Source organism: Aptenodytes forsteri, unplaced genomic scaffold (assembly GCF_000699145.1).
Source record: "Aptenodytes forsteri isolate BGI_AS27 unplaced genomic scaffold, ASM69914v1 Scaffold229, whole genome shotgun sequence".
Taxonomy (NCBI): Eukaryota; Metazoa; Chordata; class Aves; order Sphenisciformes; family Spheniscidae; genus Aptenodytes; species Aptenodytes forsteri.
Window position 1 is genome coordinate 4,319,991 of NW_008795863.1, and position 11,988 is coordinate 4,331,978.

General features: G+C 38.9%; 1 protein-coding gene across 1 annotated transcript in view; it reads right to left on the minus strand.

Moving 5' to 3' along the window:
- Positions 1–4,802: 4,802 nt before the first annotated feature.
- RAB12 (RAB12, member RAS oncogene family) overlaps positions 4,803–11,988 on the minus strand; it is a 26,737-nt gene continuing 19,551 nt past the window's right edge. The window contains exons 3-6 of the mRNA XM_019473352.1: positions 8,793–8,931; positions 8,149–8,238; positions 7,731–7,835; positions 4,803–6,942 (exon numbers count right to left, since the gene is read on the minus strand). Coding sequence (XP_019328897.1) covers positions 6,829–6,942; positions 7,731–7,835; positions 8,149–8,238; positions 8,793–8,931 — 448 coding nt within the window. The 3' untranslated portion in view covers positions 4,803–6,828. The remainder of the gene's footprint in view (positions 6,943–7,730; positions 7,836–8,148; positions 8,239–8,792; positions 8,932–11,988) is intronic.

An 11,988-nucleotide genomic window follows, 5' to 3' on the forward strand; every position in this document is an offset into this window, starting at 1 on the left:
AAAACATCCTCTTCTGGATAAACTACTGATTAAATGATAAAAAGCTATTGTGTAAACCTATGCTGAAACGACATTTTTGAATGCAGTGCTGGCCTTCTTGAAAAAAGATGGTAATAGAAAAAATGTACAGAGGAGGGCTGTAAGGATGTTTAAAGGTATGAAATGGCTTCGATAACAGGAACAATTGAAGATATTAGGACTTGTCAAGCCCGCAAAGGATACAACTGATGGAAACGTTTGATAAAGGATCTTAAAATTATGGGAAGCATAGCAAAGGTAAAAATGAAACAACTGTTCAACTGTTTCTTCTGGTAAGAGAATGCTGGGGGATGAAATGAATTAGCAGATCATAGGTTCAAAATAAAGGGGAGCACTTTTCCCCATAGTGTACAGTTATGCTGTAGAACTTACTACCACAGTATATTAAAGATATCAATAATCCACATGGGTGTAAAAAAAAATGCAAGCAATCAGACCAATTCTCGGAAGACAAATCCATTGCGCTATTACGATTCATCAGCTCAGGGACAGCAGAAATTTACCATCAAGATTTCCTACCCAGCAGGGGAAAAAACTTTATTTTCTTTTAATCCTTGTCTATTATAGGATGGCAGTGGGGAAAAAGCCTTCATGTTATGTTTGCCTATAATCATGGGGGATTAAGTTAAAGAGGCCCGAGCAGCTCCTTCCACTTCTCTGTTCTTAAAAATCAAAACCGCGTTGGAGCAAACAAAGCCATGCCCTTATGCAGAGGTCATCACTGGCTGCAGATGGATGTTTTGGTCTCCTCTTTCTCCCAGTAGTTATCAGAACTCTTTGGATTTTGTCCCCCTCCTGACACGCCACTAGAAAAGCCATTAGGGGCAGCTGCAGCCTCCGCCAAGGAGAAGTGACTACGATCAGAAACCTGTAGCATAAAGTAAGTCATTTCATAATTTGGCAGGTAACACATTTTGCTTGCCCTGCTGCCTTCCCTCCCACTTTTCATGCAAGTGTGGACAATTCCATAAAGCTTGTGTTTACACAGCTACTGTGAATTTGCATCACTGTCCCCGAGAAAGAAAACTGACTGCTTTCTTCAGTACTAGCCAGCTTTTAGGGATTCACAGTTTTATGCCAGCTAGGAAAGGTGTCTGTAGGATTGCGTGTACTAACACGTTGAGATATGTGTGGTAGATTTTATAACCCTTGAATGCAACATGAGAGGGCTTTAGAGAACGGGATAAGGAACTCTGGGTTAGAGGAAAATGTAACAATTTTAATCTAAAAAAGCATCTTCATTCCCTCATAACAACAAAAGTCATGGCCAATACCAAACAAGATTTCTCCTTTCTAAGAGACAAAAATTGTCTTCAGGAGATAAAAATTTAAAATTATAAATAAAATAAAAACTAAATGTTTCATAACTACTTGTTACTATCTACAGGAAGCGGGATTCTTTTGCAAGGGCTGGCACTTACCCAGACCAACATAAAATTTTGTTTTAAGAGCATTGACCTTGTAATCCTCTGTGATAGAATAGCATCCTTGAAGAATAATGTATAGAATTGGACCTCTGAAGTACTTAGAATTAAAATGAAAATTTGACCTTTACAATTTTAAGGAAAAATACCCTTAATCAGAGATAGTTTATGTATATTTTGGCCAGAGTTGGAAGGAAAAATAATTTAACTCAAGACCACCTAATGAAGTAATAGTACAAAGAACAGATTTTAGGGGCAATTCTAAGATATTATGAGTCCTGATAGAAACACCAGTAATAAACCACACTGAGGTTTTTTTACATTTTGATTCATTTATTAGGAAATGAAGAAGGTCCATCTGTATACTTAATGACTTTTGAATAACTCATCAAAGGGGATCCCCAAGAAATACAACTAAACAAATTACACCTATCATACAGATGACTGGAAGTTAGCTAAAAATATCCTTTCTGTCAGAAAAGATACTTAAGCAAACACAGCTTCACATACAGAAAGAGAAGTGTCTATTTTTAATCCTTCAGTACGTCCTTCCTTGTATCAACACAACACACTCGTGCATTTCTTTGGCTACCTTTGCAGTGCCCACAGCTATTCACCATTATTATACTTTAAGTTACTGCTTTGGGAAAGCAGCAGGAGTTTTGGCAAAAGAGACGTTTGTTCCGCAGGAAGCGGCAAGAAGCAATCGCTAGTCCAGCAGGACAGGTAACAGACTCCTTCACTGGCGGAGCTTCAGTGACCCCTAATGGACAACTTCCACCGGTGCGCCTGCCCTTGCAGGAAATCCAAGCCATGCCATAAAACCTCGCAATACTCAAAACTTCTCGTTTCAGCCTAGTATGAACTCTGGCACTTCGGCTTTTCCTTACTTAGTGTGAACATATTTACAGCTCACACTCAAGACGACTGTACCTACCTGGATGCCACCTTCGTATTTTGACCATTTGAAATGTTCTAAGCCAGAAGGAAGAGAAAGGTGAACAAGCCCTATGTCTAATGCAGCCATTCTGACAACTAGTTAGGACAAAGCAAATTCAGCTTTTTAAAAAACTAGAGCCAACTGGTTTTACATCTTTAAACATGAAATAAAAAATGTTAAGGACTAACATCTTAAATCGACCCATTTAAACTGTTTTAAGAGGAAGACTTGCAATCAGCACAATCAAGAGTCTGCATGAGCAACAGTAGTAATTTGAAAGACAGTACAAGTATTTCTGCCTTTTCTCCCCAAAGTGAGACTATACCTGCCATTAGTACGGCAATGAGCTGTTTTCATTACAGGGAAACGATTCTTTGCTTCAGCAAAACTACTGTCATTTCCACTGAATGAAAAACTGCCAACACAAGAAGGAAGAATGAATTCATGCTGGTTGGTGCAGTTTCTTTTTGTCTTTCACAAACTGCAGAGATGAACTCGTGCGAATGAGCTCCCAGTACAGGAAAGCGAGCAAGCTGGAAACGGGCTGCATTCCCCATTCCCCTTCTACAAAAGGTTTTTGTTCACGTTCTTTCTTTACTAGCTTGGTTGCTCTGTTCCCCTTTTCCTACCTACCTTGCTTTCCTTCCCACCTCAGAAATGTACCTGCTATAAATCTTCCTATCTCAGTGAGATTTTGACACACAAAAAGGTAAAGGCATTGAACGGAAGGATGACAGAGCTGATGCTAGCACTGACAGCTAGCAGAACAGCCCCATTTAGACAACCCATAGCGCTAGCCTGTAAGACAACTATTGGCTTCCAAGGCTAACTGGATTAACTAGAAATCCTTGCCCAAGTCAGAAAGACCTACCAAATTCCCCATCCTGCTTAAATCTAGCACTAGTAGTAGTAATGATCAGTTTATGGTATCACTTTCACAAATAATAATGATAAAAAGGCAAACCAATTAAGGCAAACCCTTCACTGCCAGAAATTCCCGCCCCTTCAGTGTGGTGAAATAACAGATTAAATTAAGTGAGGGAATGCCGAAATCTCCAGCAAGGGCACAAACACGCAGCCCTAAATTTGCTTTAGCAAGTCACTGTATCCTGGCTTTTAACTTCCACTCCTTTTTTCTGCCTTATTCTCATCCTCCTTCCTCAGAAGTACCAAATGTTGACATTAGTTGTGTATCTCTGCTCTGAAGGAGCAGAACATCTGGTGAAAGGAAGATGTGACTGTCACTATTCCTCTAGCGCACACAGCACAACAGTGCGTAATTCAAGATGACCTGGTAAGCCAGTGGTTTTCAGCTTTTTCCGTATCATAATTCACTATTACACAAGAGAAATTTCCAGTCTTCCTACTTTCCTTCTGTTCACCTGTGAAGAAATTATGTTAACTCAACCCACTGGTTGAATGTCCATTATAGGCAGATCTAAAACTTTATGGACATAATCAAATATTCTATCAGTCTCTTGATAGAGATGAACTTTGGTTTTGGTACAAGATGCAGTGCTAACAGGACATACCACTGAAATTGTGCCATTTCAGGAATTTACTGGATTAAATCCTAACTACACTGAAATCAGTGGCAAACCACCGTTCAATGGCCACGATCTATCTATCATTATTTCATGAAAGTCAAGAAACCACCACTACTTTGGAGCAGATGTTACTATCCTATTTCTGACACCTGTGATTTCCGCTTGCCATGCTTGCTTATCAAAAGACACTCCTGTGTATTTTCTCCAGCATGAAGAAACTGCCAGGGACTAGAAGACCTCACAGTATCTGATGAGTTTAGTGGTTAAGCATGTTGAGCTCGATATTAGAAGGAAACAATCCCCCCCCCACACCCCCTGAAGAGTGGGCTTCACTTAACCAGGGCTCCTAAAGAACGGCGACCTGCTAACACAAGTTAGAACAGACTTACAGCTGCAGCTAGTGCTCCTCTTCCCTTTTTGTCATCCTGTGATCTCTCAATGGTTGTGCAGACCATTCAAACATCATTAGATGTCAACAAGGGTTGGGCTGACTGCTGAACTTCCATATGAGGCAACGGAGCAGCAAGAATAACTTTCTTCCCCACCCATCTTTCTGCGCCACACTGCAAATGCCTGCCAGGTGGAGCAAGGACAGAAATGAACTTTTTTTGACTCGTATTAAAGTTGCAGAGATAAAATTAGGAGACAAAACCCTCTTTAGTCTCATAGTATAATGGATGCAAAGCAAACAGGTTTCCTGAACTTTTTATGATTTCCAAGGAATGATCAAATACATTCAAGCATTCTTACATAAATGTCTTTCTTAAATGCAGTAATTTTTAATTTTTGGTACAAGAGACTGGGATTCCAATCTACCTATATACAAACAGCACAGAATTACAAGAAAGTGTATCTAAGTCAAATTTCTTAATTTTTATTAAATTCAAAAACTGCAGGAAAAAAAAAATCACAAGTTTCTAAGTACAAATAAAAACAAATCAGCTAAAATAAAATGGTTGTCAAGTTAAAACTCATTTTCCGTAATTTTCCCTTCCTTGCTATTGCCCACAGTACCATCAGAAATCCTACAAGTGCTTCTGAAATTGATTTTATTTTACCAATATGATAGTAAACCATAAGTTTACTATGTAAAAAAGCAAACCGTTTAGGCACAAGGTGGCAGAAGACATAAGCACAAATATCAACCATGCTTCCTTAATTTGTCAGTTGAAATCCAGGTGTGCTAAAGAGCTGCATGGTATTGTATTCAGAATGTCAGAGCTTACTCAGTTAAATAAGGGCTCTTTTTTTTCCTTTTTTTTTTTTTTTTTAAATGTTAACAGTTTGTTGTGTCTTTTTTCCTTCCAGAAAACAGAGAGAAGCTGTTTAAGTCAGTGGTGTACCTTACTGGTCAGTGCCAGCGTCCTGGCTAGAAGAGTGGCAAAGGTGACAAAATGGGTTCCAGCACCAGAGAATGAGAAGTAGAGAAGCTGTAGTGTGAAGACGACTGGTTCATACTTGTATTGCCAGTGTAATTAATAGTTTGGTGACCACCTGCTAAGATAGCATGACAAGCAGTCACATGCTATTTGAAGATATCAGCTGGGCTAGGTCATCAGCTGCTCTCCCAACAGAGCAGTGATCAAGGTGAACAACTGATGTCTGCTGCTCTTCTAACTACACCTAATGGAACTGTCAAACTGAAAATTAAATCATAACAAAATTAAAACAAGTGTTGTTCCATATTCCAGATTCTACCTATTACCCATCATTTGATACTTGCCATTCTAATAATAGGTGCAGTTCCGTTATCATTCATAAATACAAAATTTTATTTGCACTTCATTAGTTTAGAAAGACCACAATGTTTTTCAATACCACAACATTCAGGACACACCAAGTTATTCAAATATGTAACTACTGATTTACCACAGCTAAACTAAACAGTGCATTTTAATAAAAGATATACCAAAGATATAATTCACAAATTCATTATCAGACAAAAACCTAACACAGTATTTGCTTGATGGTAATAATTTCCACCATTAGGAAAGAAAATAATTTTACCCTAGGTTCCCTTCCCCCCAACCCTACAGATGTCCAGACAAATACACATATATATTCCTTAACACAGGAAAATGTATCATCTTTTTTTTTTTTTTTTAAAGAATTTGTCTAGGACAGCAGCATTGCTTTTTATACCTTCTTTTAGAGCTTGAATATATCTCCATTCTTTTATTGAAACTTAATGATTCTTGCAACCAAGTTTATGCTTACGCAGAAAATTATATATGCTATTTCAGAGTGCAATCTTAGATCTGCACCAGATGTGATGTCTTGGTACACAAAGAAAGGGTGCAGCATTAAACAAAATAAATAAAAGACTGCCAAAAATTAAACTTAGCTTTTCAATAAATCCAGTCAGCAGAGGATGCTACAGCCAAAAATGTTTTCACTACATTAAAAGGAAACATAATGCTGATTATGGAAGCTTTGTACATAAAGTCCTCTGTTTTTAAAAAATTTGTCTTTAAAATAGTTAGCAAAGCACCATATACTTATCTTCATACCAGAAGAGCTTCTGCCTGCCTGTTTATAATAACAAGAACTATTACAACATTTATGTCAAGAATAGGTATAGATTTAATTTCTCCTCCTCCTCGACTGGAAGTGTGGTAAATCCCCACTGACTGTACAGTATTTATAACACTGGGGCAATGAATGAAAGAAACATCATTGTGAGGGAGAGGGGTAATAATTAAATGTTATAGCTGAATCCTACACAGGATTGCATATTTGCATATTTACAAGTTAGTGTGTAGCTCTGACTCGAATAACAAAGTGCAACAAGAAACTGCCAAATGATTGTAGTGCAGAGTAGTACAGATACTTTCTTTACCCTCCCACTCCTATTTTTCACTCTGTATGGAGTAACAAGTCAACAGCAACGGACATGTGGCCTTGGAGGAGGCAGTTCTGGTGGGATTTCTGGCTCTGGTTGCAGGGACAGGATACTGTTGGACAACTCATTTCTTATAACATCCAGTGGCATCTTAAAAAAAGAAAAATCACCTGTAAACAGTCATCTGCATAGAACTCAGCACAAAGAGCTCGTTTCAAGAGCTCACTCACAGCCAAAGCCTCAATTTAAGGATCTTTTGGTTCTTATTAGTGAACTACATTCCAGGAAGTCGTGTTAAGAATTTCTTTCAGAAAAAAGTTACAAGACATTGTAGAAATAAAGCCACTTCCTAAACCAATTACAACAAATTACAACAGAACTGCCCGCAAATGAAAGCAGGTAAACGTACAGTCAGCTGCTGATATATAGTGAAGTTATAGGAAAGAGGAAGTATAGCAAATAGGAGCAGATGTTTACCAAATTCAACAGCAGTATTTATTAACTGAAGTGTTCAGCAGAGTCTGTGAACTACATCATTAGGACGAGCGGAAATGGCCTCAAGTTGCGGCAGGGGAGGTTTAGATTGGACATGAGGAAAAATTTCTTCACTGAAAGAGTGGTTAAACATTGGACCAGGCTGCCCAGGGAAGTGGTTGAGTCCCCATCCCTGGAAGTATTTAAAAGACGTGTAGATGAGGCGCTTAGGGACATGGTTTAGTGGGCATGGTGGTGTTGGGTCGACGGCTGGACTTGATGATCTTAGAGGTCTTTTCCAACCTTAATGATTCTATTCTATGATCATGCCCACTACATATTAACCAAAAATTTCACCTGACTGTGTGCACTCACCCTCTATGTCCTCCCAACAAGTACCTGCAGTCATTATTTAAACATTGACCATTTAAGTGGTCAGAGAAACTACCACCTGAATATTTTACCTTTTTCAGAATGTCATCAACAAGTTTTAGAAATATTTCATCCACATTAAAATTATCCTTGGCACTTGCTTCACAGAACCGCATCCCAGTTATTTGCTGTGCAAACTGATGGAAGAGAAAATAAAATAACTGCATGAAGATACACACAAACAGCAACAAACAGCAAATATACACTCCTCATAAAACCTTTAAAAAAAAACCCCACAACTTTCCCAAAATCTGTGACTGAAGTCTAATTCAATTAATAATCCCGAATCTCCAAGGTACAGCAAATATTGCCATATATAGCACACTACCATTCTCAATATGCTCCTTAGGTCTAACAGTCTGAACAAGAGTAACCATGGACCATCAGCAGCAATGCCACAGCAGTTTTGCTTCTAACAGTAACTGAGAATTTGGTTAGACCTGTTCTTACCTTTTCTCCCTGCTGTCGAGTAATCTCTCGATCAACTTCACAGTCCAGTTTATTTCCAACTAATAGAAGCTCTGCATCTTCTGAAGCATACTGCAATTCAAACATTTTTAATTAACTAAGCCTACAAATGTAAGATTTTGTAATGCCAACACAATATTAAAAAAGGGCAATTCCTCTACTAAATAAGGAACCACACCTACATAGTTTATATGTAAAAGTTCTTCCCAAACATTATTTCAAAAGTTTTTGACTTCAATTTTTAATTTCAATTTTTAAAACATGACTTGAGAGCTAGCCGTTCTAGTTTATCTAAGAATGAACATATAAGAACAAATAAGGTCATTATTTCAGACAGGAAATAAAACATTTTTTTCTCCCCCAGCGCACAGGTAAATGAGTAATGTTACAGATTTCCACTGACACTTCTAACAGAGACAATTACAGTTCAAGGAAGCAGGAACGGACAACCATTTTGCAACAAAAACACATTAAGGTTAAATCCCGGCTAAAAGAAACCAGTGAAAATTAGTTGGCGTTAGTTTAATAATCCTATATCAATGCTGTTAAAAGTCCTACAGAGTACCTTTGAGGAAAAAAATTGCTTCTTAAAAAAAACATGTAAAAAGAAAATACTTAAGGCCTACCTTATCAATCATTTTCATCCATTTTGGTAAATCGTCAAATGTTTCCTTCTTGGTGATATCATACACCAAAATAATTCCCTTGGCACTTCTGTAATAAGCTGAGGTAATGCTGTTGAATCTCTCCTGACCTGCTGTGTCCCTAAGAAGCAGCAGCAAACATTGGCACAAATATTTCACCAATTTGCAAAGTACAGAATAACTTTGTTTACATTAATAAAAACACCCCCACACGCATTAGACACTCTGTATTGAACATTTCCTTCTGTAGATGTGAATTTCAGGCAAAAAAAAAAAGAAGCAGTACTTTCAATCATAAAAAGTTTTTGTATCAGGACTACTTATCCCATACTAACTTCACTAAGAAAGGCCACCAAACAGTTCTACATGTGTCTGAGAATGAAGCTGTCCAATGAAAACGTACCAGCAGATGAAGCTGGTTTTGTGTTGTTGGGGTTTGGTTGTTTTTGGTTTGTTGTTTTTTTTTTTTTAATAGCCCTGAAAAAATGAAAAAAGAAATGAATACATGCTTATCAAACACAGCCGGACACCCAACTATAAAATGAGCAATGCATGGATCATTATGATTTGAGCTTTCAGAGCCTTTTTGGATCAAACCACAGCAATTCAGCCATGGTTCTAAAACTAATGCAGAAGCTACTGGCAGAAGTGAATGAAAAAGAGTGAGCAACCACTATGTGGTACGACTTTTGACAGTAGATACCTGGCTTTCACGCCTACATCTACTAATCCGAGGTGTTCAAATAACATTTCCGTTCTCACTTTCAGCATTGTAGGTATTTCAGACAGGGTGCATTTACACTGGAGGCTATTTTCCAGCAATGACACCATGTCGCCTGTACTAGCTATGGCTTATATTCCAAAGTAGATGAGACAGAAGGGTTATTTTTTACTGAACCATGAAAACCTATGAACTGCTTTTAATCATATCATCAAGCCTGCTTATGGAAGATTTTTGGCAGTTATACTAAAAACATAGCTGGTGCATATCCTAAGTCTTAAAATGTGACTGGTATCACAACTGGAAAGTAAGTTATATGGTGGTCCAAAGCAATCGAGCATTTGCTGCTTGAGTTCAACCCCCAGAGTCAATGGATAATGGATAATTTTGAAATTTCACTGTTACAGCAAGTCAGAAGATGGACCAAAATTAAGAGTGGATGGGGGAAAATGTGTGCATGTGTGTTGGGACTCAAAAGTTCAAAAGGAACTCTCTTCAGCAGTCACATTTTAGACAAAAGGAAGAGGAGGATGAATTTGGGAATGAGATTAACAATGGAGACCCGAAACACTTGTCACCAAAAAAAAGTCATGTTCACAAAATGCCACATTGATTGTCCTGAAGAATTAATTCTTTTAAAGTCTATGCACAACAAGCAGTAGAATAAACTACCACAAACCTATCTTGCTCTTCACAAAATCTTTAAGAATTTTAACTAAGCAGGTTTAAAAGTGAAGTAAATAAACTTTCTCCTGAAATTGGCACAAGCGTACTTGATAGCAACAAATCTTTGCTAGTGATTTCACACAGTAAAGCAGTGTCCACTAGAAAGATTTGAAACCTCTGCTTCATAGCCTGTGGAAAAATATTGACTTCTTCACTGCAAGCCAATGGCATTGCAATATGGGGCAGAAGAGAACAAATTCCTATCGCATCCATTTTTATTTTATTTTTATTCAAATCCCGTTCTCTACTCAGAACTTTAGAACTACATTCATACAAACCTTTGGGACCCTACAGAAGGTAAAAACAGGTAGCCTGTTTCAATCAGGTCAAGCTCTAGTAGTATTTCAGACCAGTTTTAGATGGTTAATTAGTTGCTTTCTTATCACTAATGAGGCATTTTTATTAAAGCAATACAAGTTCTGGCAGCTGAAATTACATATGTAAGTATTACTCAGAGCAAGTAACTCTACTTTCTCTTCCATTACTTCTTTGCTATGGTCAGATTCATTTTTTGAAAGGTCCTTTGGACAGTCACTCTATGAAAAATTAAAAAATTCTAGTATGAACCGTTGATTTTCCACATATGGATAACATTGCTTTAGTGTTTATGAACAGACTTCTCAGAATTATGACCTTGTAGAGCAGCCCCTGCCACTGTTGCTAATCCAGCCTACTGATCAAGCGTATTAAGGATGGGATCCCTTTAGTTCCATCATTCTGAGCAGACATAACTAGACAGCAGGTGGAAGGGCATACCTGATGTGGAAGAATGCATCAATTCTAGTTTTGGCCAGAATAATGGAAAAAGCTGCTTTTTTTGCTGGCCAGTCTTACCCCTCTTCTCTGTGCCCCTATCGGAACACAGAAATAAAGGGGCAATTTCAGAGTCACCTGGCTGTGCCTTCAGGTCAGTGCCAAGGACCTTTAGCAACTCCAACACAGAGGGGCTACCAGGGTACCAGATCACTCAGTTCATACATTAGAAAAACAGAGGGGAAATAAACACACTAATGTTCCGCTACCCTCTCTGACGACAGTCATCAACACACTGGATAAGCCTAGGGGTAGGTGATGGAGCCAGCTATGCAACATTACACTGCCACTCCAGCTATCTCCAACTCCACATTTCCCCTAGCCTGCTGAGTGATGTATCTCCAAGTCTGCCTGGTAGTATCAGCCTCTCCTCACCCCACAAAACCCTCAGGCTCTTTAAAAGTTTATAGTATTCCCAGGCTGCTGCTCCTCTCGGTACCCTCAGGTCCTGCACTCCCCTTTGTGTAGGTCGTTCACCCAAATATCACACAACCTGTAGTCTGGCTTGCTGGCTAATTGAGACACACCACATGCTGTGGCCAGTTTAAAACACCCATGGACAGCCTGGCTGCCCACTACATTACTCGGGCATTACCAGTACTCGGCACTGGTGAGGCCGCACCTCGAATACTGCGTTCAGTTTTGGGCCCCTCACTACAAGAAGGATGTTGAGGTGCTGGAGCGTGTCCAGAGAAGGGCAACGAAGCTGGTGAAGGGTCTGGAGAACAAGTCTTATGAGGAGCGGCTGAGGGAACTGGGCCTGTTTAGCCTGGAGAAAAGGAGGCTGAGGGGAGACCTCATCGCTCTCTACAACTACCTGAAAGGAGGTTGTAGCGAGGTGGGTGTCGGTCTCTTCTCCCAAGTAACTAGCAATAGGACGAGAGGAAATGGCCTCAAGTTGCACCAGGGGAGGTTTAG